This window comes from Caloenas nicobarica, chromosome 6 (genome assembly GCF_036013445.1).
Source record: "Caloenas nicobarica isolate bCalNic1 chromosome 6, bCalNic1.hap1, whole genome shotgun sequence".
NCBI classification, from domain to species: domain Eukaryota; kingdom Metazoa; phylum Chordata; class Aves; order Columbiformes; family Columbidae; genus Caloenas; species Caloenas nicobarica.
Genome location: NC_088250.1, coordinates 30,984,320 through 31,008,573, shown reverse-complemented (window position 1 = coordinate 31,008,573; position 24,254 = coordinate 30,984,320). Strand labels below are relative to the sequence as shown.

Here is a 24,254-nt window from a genome sequence, read left to right as displayed (position 1 = left end):
TTGTGCTTGTGTTCTGCGGACTCTGTAAACCGATCTATGTGGAAAAGGCAGTGAGATCTGGATAGCATGGTTTCATGTTATGTGGGCATCCTGTATGAGATGTGGGTTCACCACCTATGCAGAGAGAAAGTCCCTTTCCTTATCAGGAGGAATTTTGGGTTACACACCACTGAAAGAAAGACAAGGACCTGAAGTCGAATTTGACTCATAAATAACAATGATTTAAAGGCTGAGCAGGCTTATGCTTTCTGCTTCTCAGAGTGTACAAATACAAATTAACTGAAGGTTACTCCAGGCTGTATATCAAAACGTGTTTACAAAAATACTTCTGAGACTTTGTCTGAGGAAGGAGTGCAGCTGAATTCAATTTGAGAGTAAATAAGAAGTGTGCGTTTCAATCCTGGTATGGTCTTAAATGTGGCTTATACATTTCATGTGAGGCCAGCTCGTGACCTTACCATCTGCCGTAAGGAATGCATGCCACAAAGAATAAACTGGAATCTGACCTCCTTGCTCTGGGGTAGTGGTAATTTATGTCTCCCTTTGTTGGGAAGTATTTTTTTTTAATCTGTGCCTAGTTTGCTGGAGCACAAAGGGAGGAAAGCAGTAGAGTCCTGCACAGCACCTCCACTCCCCTCTGACTCCCCTATGCATGATGTATGGCATGTATAAGTGGCTAGTGCCGTTTCCTCTGTGCCACTAGTGTCAGTGACTCTATGCAGTCCCTGTACTGCTGTGCAGAACAGTCCCTGAGGTAGACTTGAGGCCAAATTAGCTGTTTGCCCATCTTTTCTGCCTGCCACTAGACTTTCAGAGCCATCTCAGGCAACCTGACTGATATTCCTGAAGAGATTACATAGGGAGCTTTGTGCTTGAGTCCCCCTCAGCAGTTAATTTTGCAACCTCTTGCTGTCTTGTTAGGCTCTGCAATCATACTGTTCAGCAAATGAGATGATCATGCATCCTAGTAAAAGAGGTGTAAGTACTGTCTGCTACAGAGGAGGTGGAGTTTGTAGGATTCTGACCAAGTTCAACAGGACTGTGGGGATACAGCCAATCTGACCATGAAAATCTAGAATATCATTTTGGTGTTATATGCGTGCTGTAAGTTAGCTGAGACTGGACTACTCCTAGTTTCATATAGTTAAGACATCTCATGGTGGAGAATATATAAATGTTTTCTGTTTTCTTTTGTGGCATATAAGAGTGAAAATGAAGTTAGAGCTCAATATTTTAAATAAATTGCTTTCCCTATAGAAATGTTCACAAGGAGCAGTATATTTTTGAATGAACTTCCTTCCTTCTAGTTCACATGTTGTGGCTATGGTTTGGTCCAAAATAGGAAGAACAAAACTACGGTCTGATGAAGCCTATGTAAAGCCCTCATAATATAAGCATAACTATGAAGTATGGTTGTGTGTGTAAAAGACCACACACGAGATGCAAAGGAAGTATTGAAGATGGGCAGCTCAAGGACATTAAGGTATACTAAGTGCTAAAACATAAGGACAAAATAGAGAATTGTGCTTGATTTCCACACCCCTCCTCAACCCACTGGATATTTTTATTGGAAGCAGTTGATTGTGCTGATAGAGATTTCATATTCCAGAAGGGAATGTTGTTTGGCAAAATATCCTAGCTTTCAATACAGACAGATGAATAAAGGGTAACCTTTAAAATCCCCATAGAATAAACTGTTGAGAAATAAAACAGACACATGGTGAGACCATCTGCAAATTTTCTGAATGTGCAGAGCTGTAGAACACCATCCGGTCTGATATAAAATAATTTTAGCATGGCAAAATGGTACATATACATCTGTCATATTAAGAAAGAGCAAAGATTAGGCTTTCGTTCTTGTTTATGATCTCTCATAGCAGCTACTACCCCAGTATTTATACATTGAGCAGATCTGCAAGCAGTGGCACATGGTAGACTTCAAACAAAAATGTACATCTTTCTGGCTCAAGAGAGCCCAGCCGGGATTGCAGGTTTTTGTCTTTGCCTACTGGGAAAAATTTATCAGGAAAGAAGAAATACTCCCAGGGCTGCCAGATATTAGACTAAAGCCATGTAGCATTTTCTTTACCGCTGATGTCCCTTTGGCCATGAATGTTTTCTCTCCAGTGCTCACATACCTGAGCCTTGGTTTTATAAACTATGCCGGCCAAATGGATTGTAGTTATCTAGGTGAGTCATGGAAAGAGAGGTCACTAAAGTAACTGTGGCCTAGGCAACTGATAAATCATGCCCAGAGTTCCATCTGGAAACAGAAGTGTGTTGAAAGTCAGCAAAGAGAGGCTGTATTTTCAGGTCCTGCATGGGAAGCAGGCTACTGTGCTCTGCAAAGACTGAAGCATATGCATTCTTTCCTCTTTCAGGGTAAAATTCACTGCAGAGCATTAGAGCAAGCTAACACTTTTTTTTTTTTTAAATAAACTCATGCTGTCCATATTTAGCTGTGTGCATATCTGTACTACTTTGACAAACCCGAACAGATGCCTCTGGAGGGTGATAGGCTACTGGCTTACCTTTTTCTTCAAAGTATTTTCCTCTTGCTATCAGCAACGGCTCTTTTCTCTTTGGATTTAGGATAAGTCAGCTGTTATCCAAGTTCTTCTCTTGGCATCTTGAGATGGTGTAATAATGATTATATAGGAGGATAACATGACACACAGCTGGATATTCTTCTTCTGTACAGATTTTGAAGAGGACAGAGGTTGTATCATTCCCTACAAGATCCGCAAGGATGATAAGTTCTAGTGAAAAGAAGATGGCTATTTCTGCTATTTGACTAAAATCATACAATCCACATGTGCCTCACAACCATGTCCCTGGTGGCCGCTGTAATATTGTTCAAGGGTTCTGATACTGTGAATGGTGTGAGCATTGAATTTGCATTCTTGCAGCTCTGGGGAGGCTGGGGCAGGACTAGTACAGGGAAGAGGGATGCCACTGTTTGGGACCCAGGAGATCAAGATTCAGTTCTCATCTTTGCTGCAATCTCTCTTTCCAATCTTGGACAAACCATTTAACCTGTCTGTGATTCAGTTCATGATATCTACACTATAAATACATTCTTTTAAAAATAGTCCCTTTTATTCTACCAGAAAATTAGGCGTGTAAAATGTGACAACTAAGCAGGGCAAGAAGCCATTCCAGAGGTTAAGGACATCTGGTCTCTGATTTTTGTGTTTAATAAGGGATGTTCTGTGTAACGATGACTCCTAGTGGAATGGTGTTTTAAATGTTGCCAAAATGAATAAAGATAACCTACATTCTGGCAGTCTCTTTTTCTTCTGCCTGGGCATTCTCATGCTGAATGCAATGGCAAACCCTTGGTGCCCATCTCCCTCGTTCCCAGTCTTTTCCCTCATATTTAAAAGTTCTATTTATGTATCTTCTAATATGTTTTAGTTGTGTGAGGAGATGGATTTTCCATGACAACTGAACTGAAAGGAATTTTAAAAGTATTTTTCAGGGAAATCATTAGTCAACAGAACTTGCACTCTTCCAAATAGTAAACTGCTATTTAAGTGTCTTGATCAGATTAGATTACCCCATGTTCCCTCTCTATAAGTGAAACCACAGCAGTCAGAGAAGTCCCTCTGTCCAAGAGCTAAAAACATGTTTAAGGCAAACTGTGGCTATTTCTGTCTGCTCAGTGGAACGATAATTTGAGCATGGAGAGATAACTGATACAGCGTCCCACAGTAAGGCTTTGATCAAAGTCAACAGCAGTTTTCCCCAGCATTTGGATGCTTTTATTGCTGAGAAAGTGGCTGTATTTTTTGGCTGGTTTGGCAGTTCTGCCTTTCTTAAAAAGAAAGTGACAATGTCTATTAGCAGTTTTAACCAGCAAAATGGGACAGGATTTTATCAGTCCATGTCCAGTGTAAACACTGTTTGTAGCATCTCACAATATCTATCTTTTTCTTTTCATCTTCTGTCGTTTTATCCCTCCTTTGATTTCTCATTCAACCTTTGGCCACTACTTCATCCTGATCAACATCATCATTATTTTGTAGGTTTTGCTAGATTACCTCTGAGAGGATTATTCCCAAGGAAGATATTTGTTCCCTTTAAAGTCTTTTGAAGTACTTAACTTCCATAATTATTTTCTTAATCAGTAGGGGTTTTTTTAAAATTCGACATTTTTCTGTCTTAGGAAAACTTCCATTTCAACAACTATGTAATCATTAAACATTTTGAAAAAGTCATGTAACTGCAAGGTTTTTGTATTGTGTCAGATGTTTGCATAGCTGGTTGCTCATCTGCACACCAGGTTCTGCTGATATTGGCTCTATTCATGCAAATAAGGACTGTAGGAGCAAGCCTCCAACTGAGGAAAAACAGAAGTTTCTGTCTTCCACCTCTCCAACAACTTCCAAAATGCACATGAGATTAAAAAAACCTCAATATTTAAATGATGTATTCTAACTTCAATTATTTTTTATCAAAAAGTGCACTAAGCTTCCAAAAACTGCACATGGACAAAGTTGTCACCCTTCAAGATCTGTACGTGTACACCAACAAACTGGCTTTGGTATCGCAGATACACAGGTAGAATCAGGCAAGTGTCACATTCTGAGGCTGTGAAAAGCTAATGGTGGCCCTGAAGTCTGGAAGCAGATGAAGGGAGCTGGAAAAAGAGCATCACAGCTGTGGTGACTGTTACAGGGGTAAAGCTCTAAGAAAGTTCACCGAGGAGCGGTTTGCGCTATTGGGGGAGATTTGATTTCAGTACTTGTAGGCATAGCTGTGACTGGTTTTAGTCTCAGTGGTTTCTGTAGTGATAGCTGTGAAGGGCATTGGGTTCAGCATGGCTTAGCAAGATGCCCAGGGAACTGAACAGCCCATGCTGAGGCCCATATGCGACCAGCATCTGTGTTGGCTAATTCAGGTAAGTCTGTCTCTGCTGCAGTTGTTCCTTCTCGCTGTAGCACAAACCTCTGAAGCAGAGCAATGTCAGGGAAAGAAAAGGCCTCTTAGGTAGGGCCAGTAATACCCTAAAGAAGTCCTGTCTCTTACCTTGACTTCATCTAAAGTGCTTTACATGTATATTTTTGCAGATAAACCAGACCCACCTGCTGGAACGCCTTGCGCATCAGACGTACGGAGCTCCTCCCTCACTCTCTCATGGTACGGTTCCTCTTATGATGGTGGAAGTGCGGTGCAGTCTTACACTGTGGAGATCTGGAACTCAGTGGATAACAAATGGACAGACCTCACGACCTGCCGCAGCACCTCTTTCAACGTGCAGGACCTGCAGGCTGACCGGGAGTACAAATTCCGTGTGCGAGCTGCTAACGTGTACGGCATCAGTGAGCCCAGCCAAGAATCCGAGCTGGTAAAAGTTGGAGAGAAACAAGAAGAAGGTTAGTTTTTAAAAGAAAAAAAATGCTAAATTCAATTAAATTATATCTTAACCATTCCCCAGTGAGGTCAGGCAGCTGTGCACACTCCTTTGCATGTGCCTCTCTGTGCAACAAATGCTCATGCCGGCTGTAAGTGCTGAAGTTCCTAACTAGGGACTTCACGTGGGTGTCTGCGCATGCAAGTTTTGCATGTATCCATTGTAGAAACCTGTCTTCAGGTATCTCAAAACACTACCTTGTGAAATCGACCCATAATTTGACTTCTGGCTTGCTGTGTGAGTGCTGGCTGACAGACTTGTGTAGTTCAGTGCACAGGTAATGGGAGGTTAAACCTTTGCACATATGTTACACATTCAGACCATGCCCAGTTGGAAAATGTTTGGTGGCTTACCAGAAACATACGATGGATTCATTATAGTTTGTACTGGACACACCATGGAAAAACAAGTCATAAACACTCCCAAATTTGCTCTTGGAAAATGAATTAGCCTCTCATACCTAATTGTAGTTCTTACGCTTCAAACCTCAGCATGGTAGTGCACCTCAGTCCTGTTGCCACTAGTACACCAATATTGTGAATTCAAGGCGCTCCTACTTAGCAGGTTGGTTTTGCAGCATTATGGGTGCTAAAAGTATTTTTTAGGGGTTTTTATTACAGTTGCACACACTTGTAAAAATATTTTACAGTATCTTTTGGCTCTTATTTTTTGCTTAAGATTTTCTCAAATGACTAACAGAAGAGATGCAGGATTTTAGAAATTATTCAGAAACTGGTACCAAAATTTTAAACACACACAAAATTCAGCATTATTTTTTAAAAACAGATATTGAATGCATATTTTTGTGCACAACCACATCTACCTACTGTGCAAGGATTACTTTGATAGCCCTACCACACCAAAAAGCCCAGACCAGGACTAATGTATTTTGCCAGTTTTTTGTCTTTAAGGAGTGGACTGTGAGTTGTATCTCTCCCTCCTTACTTACGTATGCAGGGCTTTGGAGTTTTAAGTGTCCCACATAATCCTTTTGATGTTATCTTTTATTGCCACAGAAAGACAGAATGATAGCAAAGTGGTGCAGCACCATATAACTGTGCAAACCTCTCAACAGACATTTCCAAGAAAAAGTAAATCATATTTCTTTTCAAGTGCTAAATTGGATGCATTCGGAGAAATTATTTTGCTCTATTTTAAAGATTTAAAACCTGATCTAAACCAAGGTGCAGCTTCTCTTCAAAAGGGGGGAAATAACACTGAAAGTATCAATAAAATTGAAAGGAAGCCAGAAGGTATTGGCCCTTCATAATAAAATTCCCTGTGTTTGCATGCCTTCTTTCTTTAGTTGCAGGACAGACACCTTCAACAGTTGGGGACCTGACTTCACTATATTTGTTTTTGCTAGAACAAGCACTACTTGCACTGGACCAAAGTAACAAGCTATTTTTCTATTTAAGACTGAGAGTTTTCTTACACAGATTTACCAACAAAAAAAGGTGTTTTGAGTGAAAAGAAAATGTGCTCTGTTTGCAGGATGGTAGGTTGTCTTGGTGCTCTCAATGCCAGAGCTTCTTGATTTCAGTTCTTGATACCGCAGCTGGTGTGGAGAAAGGGCAAGTCATATAAAGTGTAATTTTTCAAGTGTGTGAATGTAACTAGTGCTTTAATTAAGGGCAGTGGAAAATGTATGTGTTCAGCACCTCTCAAAGTCAGGACTTCAAGCTGCCATCTATGTAAACACTGAGCTGAGTAACTAGGGATTTTCCATTGCTGCCAGGAAGACTGATTACTGATTTTTGTACTGAGGTGGCCAGTGCATATTAGCAATCTCAATATAATCTTAGTGAAGAAAGGCATAGCTAACTTTTTATTGTGCGTTTAAAGAAAACAGCTATTAAAATAAGGTTGCAAGTCACAACAGATTAAAGTAGGCATTGCCATGTTTGAGGAAAATTTGGTACTGTTGACTGAGTTCTGAAAAAGGTTTTAGCACAGCTACTCAGCACTTACAAGCTCAGCTATGTTCCTCTTATCTAATTTAGGCTTCCACTGATGGACCAAAATGTTTCTAGTTCATGTCTTCACTATAGTGTCGTAGAACTGGGAACTGACTTCTTTGTCTAATCAGTATTTGGCAGACATTAAGTACTGGCAGCGTGGCTCGGATCAGCTCCCTTATGCAGCCCTTAAAAGGGGAGGAAAATGTGCTGTGCTCTGTGCAAGTGTGGTTTCTAGCTGGGGAAGATCTGAGGACAGCTGCCCCTGAGCGGGGAGGGCTCGTTTCCCGCCCTGCTCCTCTGGTAAATCGCTGCAGACCAGCTCCTCTGTGCTGGGGCATGCAGGGGTTGCAAATCCAGAAAAAAAGAGAGAAGGGCTTTCGTAACAGATTATATCTACTTGATTGGCTTTGCTAACAGAACAGAGATGCAGCATTATGTGTTGGATGTGAAAAGGTGATAGCCTGTGCATCAAACCATCTCTCTGCTCACCCTGCACCCTTTTTTTTCTGTTGTTTTCTTCTCATCTGCTGCATATAACTCTATACTCCAAAGCACCCAGCAGCATCCAGAGTACCGCATCAATGCTTCATGACATAAATCTGTTGACACAGCAGGGATCAATCACTTGGTCAGGCTTGCGCTCTATGATCACGAAGTGCAGCTTCAGCAGCTAAAGGGACAATTGTACAGGTCACTGTGCAACTGCCTTTGCAGTTTCTCAAATTACTGGCCATAGCTACAGGTCTTAGGAGCAAGCCCAAGCAGTGTAAGTAAAGGTACCAACAGTCCAGCTACAACCCCTTTCCACTCATAGCTGCAGGCAACATAGGGAACAACACACAAACCGGTGCTACTGACAGTTCATGCACATGAAAATTTAAAATTAAAATCAAGGCACTCGGACCAGCTTTTATTCTGTCTTATGTCACTGGGTTTGTCAACACCCCTGCCTGCCTTTGAGCCTGCAGAACTAAGGCTCCATTTGGACCTCAGTGATTTCAAAATTCAGCCATGCTCAGGAAAGTGCATGCTGTCCAAATTTTCTAGTCATCTTGAGTCAGAAAAATTTGTCTGGATGCTTTGTAGGAAATCTTTTCATGTACAAACCTTCTTTACTTTTGGCTTTGCAATCCCAAAAATGCATAGAAAACCCAGAAGAGGCTGGCATCGAACCTGAAGTGTTGTTATTGATTTTAATATTTTTAATTTATTTCCTATTTCACTTAAGTATTCCTGAAGCTATTTATTAGATGACTTTGGACTGATTCAGTGAGCTGATGTTTCTAGTAGGCAGGTAAAATAGACAAGTACTGCAAAACACATGAATTTGATTTATTAAGAACTTCCGACCAGGTTGTGATTATATAGTCAATAGTTACAGAGAAGTGGTAAAGAGATTTTAATTAAGTTTATGCCCAAACTCCCTGACTGCTTTTTGCTGTTTAGCCATAGGGTCTACTAATTGCCCATATTACTGTGAATAATTTCACTGTCTTCCGTAAGTACTATATCCTATATAATAAGCTATTCATACCTTTTTATTTTCATCGTAGAACTTAAAGAGGATGAAGCGGAGCTATCCGATGATGGTAAGTTCATGTGCCAATCAGGACAAATGCAAAGCTGTGGTTTTAACTCATGTTTTATGGAGTTTTTTAATCATGGTCCTTAATATTTATAGAAGGGAAAGAAACAGAGGTCGAGTACCGGACGGTTACTATCAACACTGAACAAAAAGTTTCAGATGTCTATAATATCGAAGAAAGACTGGGATCGTAAGTACTGTATTGTGCTTTTGAAGACGTGGAGTTTTCAAGGCTGCCAGTCAATTATAAAGATCATGTGCATTCATTCTTTAATAGTGTCTTGCACTTTCAACATTCCAGCTGGGCTTCTCTGTTGCAGTTAAAGTAGATTTTAACATCAGTTCACCTCCACTCCATAAAGATCCTTTATTATTATTATTAATTGGTAATTTTAAACAGGCACTACATGTGTTTCTGGCAAGGAAAATGGAGCCCACAGATGAATAAAGCTAGAGCTTTCATTCGTGTTTAGTATTCTAAGAGCTAGCAGAAAAAAAGGCACACATTATGTACTTGCATTTCCATTATATCCATTAGTGGTAATAAGATTATCCTGCCCACGGGCTGGAATCTCTGTTGACAGCAGTCATAATCCCAAGAGCATTAATAGTATTGCTCAGTGAAGGTCAGTGATTAGCCTGGCTGGGTTTCTCTGTGCTCTAGCTCGTGGTTATGTGAGCTGCATGCCTTGATAATCTTTCAGCAATTTGTGCTGCTGGTGGTGCTGAAGGCCAGGGGATCCTGTGTGATGCTGTTAATAAATCTTGAGAAATGTATCGTAGAGGTAGAACTGTACATATACAGCAATGTGAAATAATAGTACTGAAACCTCTGGCATTCAATTTCTGATTTCATCTATATCCTACACCTGAGATGTCTCCTGCCTTCTGCCCTTCTGTACGATCTACAGAAAACTGTGCGCAGAAAGACTCGAGTCACATGAATTAAAGCCTGGTAGAAGTCCACTTTTGAACCCACTTACATAAAACTTGCTAATTGGAATAGTGAGGCATCTCTAAATATGGTACTTATTCAAAAGTTCCTGCAGATTACTCTGCAAAAAATCAGTACAGAACAGTACATTTTTATTTCAGAATGGAGTGGTTGTGCTGGAATATTTAGTAAGATGTTGCTATTCATTGTGGCCCATACATTGCAAAAACATTTCATGGAAATAGTTATATATTTTCAGGGGAAAATTTGGACAAGTCTTTAGGCTTGTTGAAAAGAAGACTGGAAAAGTTTGGGCAGGAAAATTTTTCAAAGCATATTCTGCTAAGGAAAAAGAAAACATAAGGGATGAAATCAGCATCATGAACTGTCTACATCATCCAAAACTTGTCCAATGCGTAGATGCCTTTGAAGAAAAAGCCAACATCGTTATGGTCTTGGAAATGTAAGTATAAAGTGGATCACACTAACATAGCTAATAACAATGAAAATAATTTTGCATACAAAAGTAGCAACTTACCTAGACATGGGACTGTGAAAACTTCAGGATCCGCAGGGTCTGGATGGTTTTAACCAATTATTTATCCAACTTGTTTAAACTGTGTAAGTGAATCTCTGTTGTATCTCTTAAAAATCAGAAAAGACGTGTTACAGTCTTTATTGTCTAGTTTGTTTGGTTTTTAATCAAGTACATGTGGCCTTTTTCTGCAGCTCACTTGTTTATTGCCAGCTTGGGAGAGGAGAGGACAAAAGTTAGACGCAATTTGCGCTTGCATTTAGAACCAAGGATATGTTTAAGGAGGAGAAAAAACATTTTTTTCTCTAGGCAGTTCTAAACATGTTTCGAAGAAGCTTGTGTCAAAATTCACTTAAACACTGATCTGTTGTCTCTTGTAGAGACTTGAATGTTGGTGTACAACAGATTGGAGGGGAGAAAGATATGCTTGAGAATGCAAACATCTAAGCTACAGTCTAACAAAGTAGTTGAATTTCTATGAAAAATTTTCCCAAATTTATAGCACCCAACGGGTATTGGGAACACTTTTCATCAAGTGCTATATCCAGGTTTTATATTTTAAGAGTCCTTAAAGGATACTCTGATTGCAAAACATATAATAAAGCAGTGCTGTCTGAAAAATCTCCTTAGGTGAACACTGTGAATGCTCTTAACCTAGATCAGCAGAAGCAGAAAGATTGGACACACTCATTGTTTCACCAAAAAAACCCCTAATTAAACATGAATTGATCTGCCCCTAATGTCGATATACAGATTCTCCATGATGGTCCACGTGTGGCAGTTGTAAAAGGGGATTTCTCATTTACCTGAAAGACATCGCACCCTTCATCCACAGCTATACAGTCACGTAAAGCTGAATTTCAACCCAGCTATCTTGCTGAGCAAGATAGCAACAGCTCCCAGAATCTGTTTGCCTTGGGCTACTTATTCCACACCACTGTGGGAAATAGCAGAAAAGCAGCATGAAAGCATCTCACAGGACCGTGACTTAAGTATCTTTGCACTTGAAGATAGTAGATATTTACTTCTAGAAAAGAGTAGGTTCAGAACACGTTCTTCATGCACCAGAATTCATTATAAGAAAAGAATCTGCACAACACGAGATGGAAAGTAATGGTCAGACTTCAAAACCAATAAGAATGACCAACGTGGCCAATGTTTGCGTCATCCAAATGCACCTGCTTACTGTGATTCCCATACTTATGGCAGTAGCAGCTGGAAAGATAATGAAATCCTGATCTGTGCTGATGTTTTTCCCAAAAGGTTACATCAGTCACTGTTCTGCTGCCACATCTACTTCAGGTGCTGTCTGATGCAAGAAGGAGAAGCAGGTTTTTTGCTGGCTGGAAGTAGTGAATAAGATATAAATTGTTAGCAGCAAAAGAGACTACACATCTATTTTACTTCCTTGGCACTCACCTACATTATGTGCAAACTGCTATTGCAGTTGCATACTTCAGAGACTGGATGTCCATTATAAAACCTTGGTGCTTATGTGCAAGAAGGTGCCTTTATTTTTAGATTCAGCAGTTGAGCAAGCTGATGACGGTAAGGGAAAGGAGCCCTACTTAGCTTGGAATTGCGAGCTGGCAGACCTAATGGAAAACAAGAAAATGTATAAAGAGTTTTGAATAGCATATGGCTTTACACTCCATTAGTTCCCTCCTGCCAACAAAGCGGGGGGGCACTTTTAAAAAATATAGAAAAGTGCAATCAGATTTAAAGTAGTTTTGTTAATTAGTCTAATTAGGATTTTAGTTTGGGGTGGCCACCTTTTCTGGCTGTTGAACCCCCACACTGAAACCCACAGGAGGAGAGGTTCTCAAAGCGGGACGCGGGCAGGCGGGAGCAGCCTGTCCCTGCTCCAGACCAGGTCTGGGCAGTGAGATGCTTGTGTGACACCATCGTGGCAGATGACTTGGTTGCCTCCACACCATCACATGTTACTCAGCTGACACAGTCCCAGCATGGCACTGCCACTGACGGATCCTTTCTGGTTTAGCTATTAAGCTGATATTTTGCATATCAAAGAAGTGGGAAATATCTTCAAAATTCTTAGTATCCAAGCTGTTTTCTTTATTCCCATCAGGGTCTAAATGCGTAGACTTCAAATAAGTCAAGCTCATTTGCCCATCAGTCTCCTTTTAAAACAGATTTTAGCAGTGACTGGAATTTAGCAGCTCCCCCTCCACTCAAATTGGAGCTATTGATGAGGAGCACCTTTGGATTTTTCTTCCTGATATTCATCCTAAAATTTTCATTTTCATTTTATTCCCATGTGTTTCTTACAACTTTTAAACTTTTTCCTCTCTCCATTTAATATTTGTCATGCCACTATTTTGTATGGTTTGATTTCATATTTATAATAAATTTAGAAATTTTCATCATTCATTCATAGTCAAACACTATAAGGATTCAAATACTTTGATGTACTCCTACCTGAAAACCCTCCCAACTACCAGTTGCTGCAAGTCAGGGGCAAATCTCAGACATTTGCTTTTCAAATATAGTGATATACCTGTTCCACAATAAGTGGAAAAAGAACATCTGAAAAAATAGTAGCACATTGTGAATGGCATTCAGCATTGGGAGCTAAATGCCTTAAGGTGTTTATATACTTCAGGTAGTTTATTTTCACATTGATCAGAAGAAGATTATTGTATTGCAAATTGAGATTACTAAAGCAAAATTTCAGCAGTAAACTCCATGTTTCTCCATTAATTTGGTGTGATTTAAGTTGGCACAAGTCACTAAGGTTTTCTCTTTGTTTTGAAGGGAGATTTATTAAAATCGAGGGTATATTTGCCTGGGCAACCCCAAAGTAGATTTTTCTCACTGTTCTTCCATGACCAAAACCTTAGAATAAAATATTTTTAAATGTGTATTTTGTGACTCTATATACAGGAATATTTTCTGCTGTGACCTCATTTAGAGAAGACTAAAAAGAGGAGAATCAAGAAAAGAATGGGAAATTTAGATTCTGACCTAGTTGTGACTGTGTGAAGAAAGCGCACTTCTCCTTCTCTGTATATGTAAAACCTCATCTGCATTGGTTCAGTTCAGCTTCCTAACCTGGCAAAAATTAAAGTGGATTTGGTTCAGGATATAAATGCAAAACCACACATTCTATAAATGCAATTGCAGTTTAATCCAACAATGTTACCAGAGTGTCTAGACATCCCAGGGTAAAACCAGCATGCACGTGTATTAACAGTAGTTAACTTCCAAATAGTATACTAAAAAGTGGTCCTTGAGACAATGGTATGATTTCTGAAAAAAAAAAATCAATTTAGAGATTTGAAAAATACGGCACTTTTATAGGAAAAATAAGTTGTCGTTATCTGTGTTACACAGTCAAAAAACAAGTGATACTTTTTATTATTAGTTGGTTATAATTTGGAATTGCAAAGTGCTCTGGATACAAACATTTTGCATGATACTGTTTTCATGTTAATAGGAAACTGCAGCAGCATTGCTAATTATATATTTTCTGAAATCTTATAGCCAAAGCAACAAATGTGTACAGAACTCCAGATGTGTCAACTTCCGTTTAGTACATGAGGGATATAATCATATATCTGACAACCTGCAAATGTTGCAAGGCCAATTTTCAGTTGTGTGGTTTTTTTCTGTAACTGAAATGTACAATTACATTTGGCAATAAGCATGAGCACTGCAAAATATTAAGCCATATAAAAACCATAGAGCGTTTAATTTAGAACAGATTTCTAAAAGCAAAGCTGCTCTTCACCATTTGCTCCTTTCTGTATGGGTCATTCATTCACTGCATACAAAAGAGTATTTCCCCTCTTTGGACATAAGCAGATAAAGCAGTTGGGTGATTACTCAGAATTAAAAAAAAAAAAATCGCAACTTAAATTTTACTTTATTAAATCTAGGTTAAAAATGTCCCACTTTAGTTCCACAAACAGTTCGATCCAGGAGATTTTACCCTGGAAAGACCAATTATTTCTCATCTTAAATAAACATAAAAAGGGAACTGACCTAGAAGGAGTGCGATGATGGTTCAACTAAAAATACCAGCACTGAAAGACTTGTGGGTTACATCCCTGTCCTGTCATAGCGAAGGAGGAAATTCCCTCTGAGCTCATTTGGGTCAGTAATTTAACCTTTGAGCTTTGCGTTCCAATAACTGAATCATTTCTATTCTTCCTTCTTCAGCCTTTCTTTATCACTCTCATTCTCTCTTCTACTGAAATTTTTGCTCATCTACTAGTTGTTTTGTCCACTTTTCCTGGGACCCATCCCATATATTTTCTTTTTCTTTATTTCTAAATTATGTTATCTGCCCTTGTGTGGTGCTGGAGCACAGGAGGGAAGGCAGTGGTGCGAACCACGAGCGCAAAGGCTGGAGCAGTGTTATAAACACCCATCAGCAGGGTGACAATCACATGGCGCAAGCTTCCCTGCCAGCTCCAGGTGGCTGAATCCTAAGGGCTGGATGTAAATCCAGCTATACATCCCTACTGCCTGGGACAACACTATGACTGTTTCACAGTCCTAACCTGGGAGAGAAATGCAGAATGGAAAAAATCTGTTGATTCATACCACATACAAGAGGTGATTCTTCCTAGATGATGTGTCTGTCAATGGAAAATGCGAAATTACAAAACATAGACTGTATCCTGAAGTGGCTATTGCAAACTTGAACTAACTGTATTTGTGTAAAGGAAGTAGTTTGATTACTCCCAAAATGAAAATGCTAGAGAAGACCTCTTTTCATTCTGTCTTTCGTAGGGTTTCTGGAGGAGAACTCTTTGAACGAATCATTGATGAAGACTTTGAACTGACAGAGAGAGAGTGCATTAAATATATGAAACAGATTTCAGAAGGAGTTCAGTACATCCATAAGCAGGGTATTGTCCACTTGGATTTGAAGCCAGAAAATATTATGTGTGTCAACAAGACCGGTACAAGCATCAAACTCATTGACTTTGGACTTGCAAGAAGATTAGGTAATAATATTTCTGCCTATTTCAATATGACATGGGAAAAAGGGCAGGACAAGCAGTAATTCATACTTACTATTATATTTTTTCATGCATAAAGAGTAGGTAACTCTCTAACTGTAAAAAAATAGAACAAAACCTTGATCTTAATGAATACTACAAACCCTCGACGTTTTGTAACAGTGGGAGTCAGGGGGATGTTATAGAAGACTTTCAGATATGGATAATTACATTCCGTTTACATTTGCCCATTAGTTTTACCATTTCTTATCCTAAACAGCAGCATATTGTCATACATGTTAAACATGGGAGGAACTCTATAAGGAGCTGTGTTTTGGTCATGCTCAAAATGATTAATAAAATAGCACTACTCTAAAAATAATGCAATGGGACTGGGGGGAGAAGGGGAGAATGTTCCATTTGACAAACTGTTCCTCTTCCTAAACTGTTGTGAGCTGCTTTCTGTGATTCAGTTTGGCCTAAGCTTTCCAACATGCTCTGCAATTTGAAAGCCAAAGACCCTGGAGAGTTCTTGTCTTCATATTGCTCAGTGTTAATTCAGCTCTAAAAAGCAGCCCTCCTGTTGTGTTTGTTAGTGTTAAACAATACTAGTATTTTCACAAGAGAAAAAAAAAAATAATTCCAGGAGCTACAATGTGCTAAAATACTTTCCAAACCTGTTCTACTGGGCAAGCTGAAATTTGTGGCTCTTCTGCCATTAAATTGATTGGGGCAACTCATATGAATTGCTGCTCTCCATACAAAGTGACCCACAGCTAGATTCTTTGTTGTAATCTTTCACATTCTCTTTTTAAACAAAATAATATTTAATACTTCTTAAAAAATAGAACAATTATTTTTGTAAGAGTAAAGTTTGGAATTACAACTTTCTGTTTTTTGTTATCTGCCTATATGCTGCTCATCCTTCTTCTTTGACACTTAACTAACAGGCTACTGCACACCCAAGAACACGTTTTTTCTAAAACAAGCCAAAAATGGTACGTTGAATGAATAGGGGAAAATAAATCTGGTTTTCAGATTTTTAGATGATGTTCAGCTCCAAAAGGGTATTACATGAATCTTGGTCACATGGACAGTGTGAACTCAGAGACAAGGCATTTACCTCATTCATTAAAAAAAAAAATCACTGCCATTTGTGTTCCTTCACCAGTATGGAGCCAAAAGTTTTCTGGGAGCATGAACTGGATTTTGTTCTTTTTGAGGAAACAGATGAATTGTTAATCAAGTTCCAGTGCTGAAGTTTGGTTTTTTTTAATCAGAGGTGTGTGAAAAACTTCATCCCATGACATTCCAGCTGTCAGCCTGAAAACTATACATCTTTTGCTAAAGTGAGTGGATTTCATCAACAAGGGAGATAATGTAACCACAGAATGGCCCTTCTATAGAAATTTATTCAACTACCTTTTTATCTTCAAACCACAGTTAATCCTACACTTAGCGAAAGGAAGATTCTATTTTCAGTAGTCTGTTCATATCCATCAGCTTTTCCATTTTTCGATTAATCTCCGTCCATCACGGTGTATTGCACAGCTGACAGTGGCTTGTGAGCTGCTAGAATCATGCCATATGTAGCAAATCTCTAACCTATATATAACTTTTCTTGCTGTGGAAGGATGACAGCTATGGACACTGACACTGATTTTGATTTTACAATAATGTACATTCATTTGGCTTAATATGTTGCTAAATCTTACAAAGTTACATTATAGGCATTTGCTGTTTCTTTCATTGCTCTGCTGTTCTGGAGAACATGGAATGTGTGGCATTTCCCTAGGAAAAGAAAGTGCCCTCCTGTTCCATGCCCACAAAGCAAAAGCACTGTGTTAATCATGAAGAAATATGTAACATTTTGATTGAGATGTTTTCCAAAACTAGAAAACAATTTTTACTGTTGCATTTACTTACAAAAATTGCTAAAAGCACTCTTCACAAAGTGCCCTCTTCTTGCCAATTTTCTCATAAGGCGCTCTGAGGGCACGTTCCTCCACTTGTGTTACTTCAAGCCTTGTGATTTGAAATTGTCCATCAAATTCACTTTGACTTCAAAAGATATGGGACTGGAGCCCTTGTACTATGGACCTGACCCTGACTGAGCAGAAATTGCTCAACCAAGGGGCTGCTAAAGGGAACAGGAGCTGATTTTGCACTTCAATTTGTGAGATTTACTTTTAACTTTTTGTAACTAGTGCAAATTAATGCTTCTAAATATTCAGTGTTTTGATCAAGTCTAACGAAATGAGGATCAGCTCCTTCTGCAGTCATCTGTTGCAGCTAATTAGTTCTCCTACACTGTCAGGAAATACCAAAGCTGCAGTGGGATATTTTCCTGACCTTTTTTGGTGTGCTGAGAAACCCACATAAAAAATTGTTTAAGATAAACTTCTTGAGGAGAAAAGAGAATGGGTTTTGAGTACTGTAAAGATTTTTTTTTTTAAACAGTTGATTATATACAGTGTTGGCAACGGTTTCCAGCTAGCTTGTCAGCTTTCTGTCTGAACTACAGGATATCCAAACACAGATCCTACTTGTGTACTGAGCTCATAAACATCTGAGTAAAGATTTGACATACTATTGCATAGAAAAGGTCTTATTATTTTCTTTTCTTTTTTCTTTTATACACAGAAAATGCTGCATCAGTTGTTTCACACTGTATGCTTGCACCCTAGTGCCATGTTTTCAAAAAAAACCATTTCTCCGACCTATGGGCAGCACATTTCATACACCAGCCTTTTGCATACACAGTGGCTCGTGGTAGTTTACACAGAGCACAGAAAAGCCTCCAAACTTGGATGTGAAAATCTGAGCCTGAGATTTGGATGACCATGATGAAGCTTTTAGAAAAACAGGGTCTTTGTGACAAATTTCAGTAAATTTTCTTAAGGACAGTTAGAAAAAAAATGTAGGTGTTGACCTTGCAAAGAAGGCAAATGGGAAGATAGGATCTTAGGCTTCCCAATTGTGCTTGGAAAAGGAAGAGTGATCTCTCACTCTTCATTGCCTCTGTGCAGAAGACATTGCCCGTGTTTTAGCCTACATCAGTTTAGGCTGGATACAAAAAAAAAGGATCCTACCTTTTGGGGTAAGAAAACTCTGGTCATGTGAGTGTAGGGATGTTGTGGAATAGCTTTGGAATGTGCATTTTAAAGGCAAGTCAGACATCTGGCAGGAAGGTCTTGATGCTGGTGAACTTGTGGGAGATCTCAATGCTTTCCTGGGGCTGCTCCCAGGCATTCTTCTGTCTGTCTCTGCATGGAGGGGTCTCTGAAAGCAGGAATAACATGTGGAAATGAGGTTTCAGCAATTAATTCACTATTAATTCACTATCACCATACTTGAGCAGAGCAAAAAGGGTTTCATAGCTTTTAAAAGGGGAGACTGGCACAACTGGGGGAATTACTGTGGCAGTACTTAGAAGTTGCCTCAAACAAGCTGCTCAGTCATTAGGCAAGTTATTAACCCTATATATCCTTCCATTTTTGTTCAGTAAGTTGCAGGTTTGCATGCCACAAAAGAGTACTCACTTAGGTAGATGACTGCATTTTATGGAATGGGTCAACAGCTTTCAGTGGAGGAGACCAGTTGTGGAGCCAGTCCTGGGATCAGCGTTCATGTTGCAAAACTTGGTAGGGAAAATTCTGGTAAATGGAAGTATTCTGTAAAGATTCAGTGTTGTGGACAACTAGCTTCTGTTGTAGTCTTCTCAAAACTTCGATCTGCTGCTGTTTGAGGTTTCTTAAGCTTTTCTCTTGATCATAGAGCTGCAAATCTCTGTATTTACTGTAACCTTAGCACAGGCAGAGTTGGAATCTGTTACATCTGGTTTTCTTCCCATTCATATCTGTTTTGTTTAGATGGCAATCTCTTTGAGAGAGGGATGCTTCCACACTATGTCATTCTGCTGTGCTTAATCTGGATGCTACTCTTGCACAAAAGATAAATATAATGCAATGAATCTCACATAAGGCAAATACTGATTACTCAGGAACATGTGCAGACTGGACAGGAGATTTTCAACCTAAATCCAAGCCTATTTCAAATCAGAAAAAATTTATTTCCTGACATTTTTATACTTTTATAATACAATTTTTATTGGAATTGTGAGGTTTTTTTCCCTCAGTCTCTAATATATTCCTTAGTTTCCTTCCTTCCTGACCTTGCTTATTCTTTTCCTCCTCTTCCCATCCTATTTAGAATGAAATCAATGAAAATGAGCCCATTGAGATTTGCCTAATAATTTCTATCTAAATGATTTGCATTGTGTTTCACACCATGACTAACAGTTAGACATACCACTCACAGTTGCACACTGGCAATACCAGGTTCTGCACAAGTTGTTATTCCACCTTCATCGCTGTATTTTCCAGTAGAGCAATACTGGTGGGTCAGCACAAGAAAGATGAAGAGCATACTCATGCATCCCATGACCTCATTCTTTCAGTTCCTATTGCAAGCAGTAGCTTCAGTGTAGCTCATTTTGAAGGCATGAACATCGTGTTTAAGCAGAGCCAAATGTAGGACACCTGTGCTACAGACCAGCTGGGTAAAAGTTCGGAGTGGCAGCTGATGACTAAGCACTCATGGTCCCCCTTCACCAGGTTGGAGCTCCCCAGGTCCACTTGTAGGCAAGCCTGGTTCTGAGAGCAGGCTCAAGCCCAGATTTACTGACAAGGCAGTGATCTGACCGGCACATGGCATCTGCTTCTGTTCTTGTTTCACCACAGACCTGTGGCACTTCATATTTCAGAGACATGTAATCCAGTATTGATTTTCTTGTTTAAACTATAAAATGTGTGTTGGATTAAAATAGTTATTTCTTATTATATCACTACTGTTTCTCTTTACCATAAAATGCAGACCCCTGAGCTTTGATAAAACTTCAACTTCTTTCTAACACTGGAATCCTGAAATCTGCTTGTGCAACTGCTGAAGTGATGGAGGCTTAAGCACTCTTGTGCTTCAGGACATCCAAATCCGAATTAAACACTAAAAGTTCTCCTCATTCTTAGACTTGGTCTTGTGGAAACTCCTTGCAAGAGGAACCTTATTATGTGCCTTGTACAGTGTTGTGTGCTTGAGGATGCTTAATAAATATTTATTGCTATACATGTATCAGCTAAGAAAATAGCAGCTCAGGCATCATTTTTTTTTTTCTGATAAGGATCTTTAACAAAATCACAAATACAAGGGCAAAACCTGGTTTTCCTGCTATTGGGAAATAATTGTTTTTAAAAAGTTGCATGTAGCAGTTAATGGTTTTCTCCTTCATTCTTCACAGAAAATGCAGGTTCTCTGAAAGTTCTCTTTGGGACACCGGAGTTTGTGGCTCCAGAAGTTATAAACTATGAACCTATTGGATATGAAACAGATATGTGGAGTATAGGAGTTATCTGCTACATTTTGTGAGTACCTTTGCTATTCTTAACACAGATCCTGACAGTTGCTGAACATACAAAATTTTCATCAGCTTCTGAATTCTTCTCCAGTTTTCAGGCCTTTTGTATTCTAATTAGCAGCTCCAGCATGTTTAATAAAAACTCTCTGTTCTCTGATGAGTGTAATTGGTAAACTGCAGAACTAGAGTTCTGGAAATTCAGCCATTTAGTGTTGTACATCTTCATCATAAACAAGCAACACTTCATCTCATTTAAAAAGACAAAGTGACAGTATTTTATTTTGAACTTTAAACTATTTTTCCTTCCTAGATGTTAAAGAAAAATGTTTGGACACACACTAGTAACCGATAATTTCCATTCAAAATTTTGGAGTTTTGTTATTCAGATTGGGTCCCCTGTGGGACAGACTAAAGTATCCCAGCATTACTGTATCTGTTCACAGTGCATTTTAATTTATTATTAAGCACAAAGCACTGGATAAATACATTTTATGAGCAGCATAGATCAAGCTCATGGAAATATTTTAGAGCATGGTTGGCTGCAGTTCTTGGTTAAATATTTCAGTACTTGATTTGATCTCTGTGTGTGATTTGATAACACGTGAATATGAACTTCAATGGGTCTGGAGAAATGTATGTGGAAATAGGATCTCCATGCCTAGAACAGCAAGTGATCTTCTTCCACCTGTGACTTTCCACATTTGACGCCATATAAACAAATGAAAAGAGAAGCTAAGCTCAGTTTGGAGCATGGTTCTCTCTCCCTCGCTCCACTTTCAATAGTAAGTAAATGGCAGATCTGCTTTGCACTTATTCTTTTAAAAAGCAGAATTCTCTCAATACCTTACTTTCTTTTTTGGAAGAGCCCCCTCCGCCCCAGCTACCCTCTTCCTTGACACCTGGCAATGCACAGTTGTTTGCCTCATCTTTATTCAGTCTCTCTCTGATTCTGCTTGCCCTGTTAGCCTGTACTTGTTCTCATCCTACTCTCATTTCCAAGCTAAGCAACATAATTTTTTTCTTGTCCTGTGCAAAAGCTACTACATCAACTCTCTTACTCCCAGCAAAGACTCTGAATATTTCTGTTATCTTCTGCTGCTTATATGAAGTGTGCTACACTCTTCAAGGTCACTTTGCTCTGCCAGTTGATTTACAGGATCCTTATTTTCCATTCACTTCCAGCATTTCTTTCTAGATCTTGAAAGCTCGTTTGGATCATTCTGTAGTTCAAATAACGCAGACCACACAGGCAGTACTCAGATGACAAATTCATGTATTTCTCTGGCTGTTGAGGCCTCCTGAGTTGCAGAGCACAGCTGAGCGGTGCGGAGATGCCGGAGTGCCCGCCGATGGGAGCCCAGCCGGGACACCAATGCTGCATTGCCCTCTAGAGGCCTCTTCCCTGTGATGGAACCAAACGTTAAGCGCTGTGTGACACGCACATTTGGGGGTTTAGCGTCTTTTGCTGTCATTTGTTATGAAAGTAGATGGGAAGTTTTTGTGTTTGCGGTATAAGCAGTGACATCTCAGACAATGCAGGCAAAAATGGGTGACAGCAGCTGTGTGTGCTCCTAAGGCACAGAGCCAGGGCTGCTGCTCTGGTACGGGATGTGCTGGAGAACACCGTCGTTGTCTAAGTAGACAAGGCAAAGGGAGCAGGTGAAACAGGTGGAGAAAAGGTGAAATGTCTTGCCAAAGACCAGTCTGCCAGCAGTGGCAGAACTGCTTCTTCCCCATTTCTCTGTGCCACCAGAAGCCAGATATTTGGATGCTGTAATGTTTGGCTGATGGGAATGGGGTGGTGTTACAGTTGATTCAGATGACCCAATATGCCTTGTGAAATATATTATGAAATTGCTTGTTTGCTAAGGTGTCTTTAAGCTCATTTAACACTTCGTGAGGGGAAAATCGCATTACACAAATGCAACAAAAAATCTTTTTTTGGATGCATAGCAATTGCTGCAATAATGATTAACAGTAATAATCAGCTTTTGTCTTTCTTGTGATAAGAACAAGGTAACAGAACTTAGGGAAGACCTGTGAGTCATCGCTTGGACTTTCCCTCTCCCCCTCAGAGTGACAGGCCCCCAATCTGGCTTCACTTCTTTAAGGCCCAGCTATTTTTGCAGATTCACCACTATGAGCTGTTATCCAAAATGGAACATCACATCATCATTACAGAATGCAAATAGAAGTCATTGAGAACTGCACCTCTCTTTAGCTGTAGCTCTGCTTTCCTGTTTTGTGTATAAGCTCAGAACTGCCAAATCTCATGCATGAAGTGTAAGACTCACTCATTTGGTGTCTGTCTCACGTACCATGGCTGTGCCTGTAACCCAGCATTGCTTCCCCTGTCCCCCTGCCATGGTGAGCGGGGCCATGGAGGAAGAGGCGAGCACTGCAGGAGCACCAGGCTGAAGGATGGGTCTGCGACAGGCAAGTGATGGCCTAACGCTGTTGTGTCCACCACTTGTCCCAAGCGAAGCTGCAGGGAGCATGCCATGGCATGCCCTGACATAACACCGTGACGGAGGGTTCAGAAGTGTTGAGAGACTTGTAACCTGCCTAGACAGGAACTGTGTTTCCATTATGTCCTGTGCAACAACAAATACAAGCCAGGTTTAGCAAAGAGCTTCTGAAGAGATCTCTGTGGGTGAAGGACCTTCCCTGCAGAAGAATAAATGGGTTGGGTGTAATCCAAGCAGGAAACAGGGTGACAGCGCTCCTCCAAAACCCTGCAGCTAAACCGCTCTCCTAGCCTGCTGCTGTGCAGGTGTAAGGACAGAGACCACACCCTCTGTTGGGATGCTGCAAATGTCTTCCTTATGGCATGGCTGACTTAATTCCATCCTGCAGCTCATGGCTTCCCTTTCCACATTTCTAAGCTACACATTAAATCCTTTTAATCTTTCTTGATAACTTATTCAGTCCTGTCTCTTCATCAGTCTCTGTTCTTCCTTAAATTTCTCTGTTTGCATTCTCCACCTCATGTTTTTTATCTTCTGCTTTTATCTTGCTCTCTGTCCTGTTCTGCATCACAGTGCTGTCTCACATACTTAAGCTGATCTATTGCCTTTGAAGTAACAGCCACAAATATTATAGCTTGTGTATATCATCTCCATTTATGTCTACTTCAGTTTTTCTTTTTGCATTTAAAATAATCTTCATCTAATGACAGTTAAACCTCCTGAATTCTTTCCAGCTCTCTCTGGCCCATTTATTCTTCCGGGCATTGCTAAATTTGTTTGTTGGTTTTTTTTTTCTGTTTCTAGTTCTTTTCTGATAATCCACTCGAATAGTTGGTGTTTCCAACAGTTAGCAATCTGAAACAATTTCTAAATTCTGGTTTTATTTCAAACCAAATTTTGGTCTAAGATTGTAGCACCACATGTATGTACATTAAGATAGTCCTTTTCCTTCTGTCACCATGGAATCTGACT

The 24,254-nt window shown here is 39.7% G+C and overlaps 1 protein-coding gene across 2 annotated transcripts in view; it reads left to right on the top strand.

Moving 5' to 3' along the window:
• Window positions 1-24,254, top strand: part of MYLK (myosin light chain kinase) — a 208,775-nt gene that overhangs the window by 172,579 nt on the left and 11,942 nt on the right. For both annotated transcript variants that reach the window (XM_065637614.1, XM_065637615.1), the window contains exons 22-27: window positions 5,073-5,378; window positions 8,931-8,966; window positions 9,059-9,152; window positions 10,156-10,359; window positions 15,190-15,407; window positions 20,698-20,821. In XM_065637614.1, coding sequence (XP_065493686.1) covers window positions 5,073-5,378; window positions 8,931-8,966; window positions 9,059-9,152; window positions 10,156-10,359; window positions 15,190-15,407; window positions 20,698-20,821 — 982 coding nt within the window. The remainder of the gene's footprint in view (window positions 1-5,072; window positions 5,379-8,930; window positions 8,967-9,058; window positions 9,153-10,155; window positions 10,360-15,189; window positions 15,408-20,697; window positions 20,822-24,254) is intronic.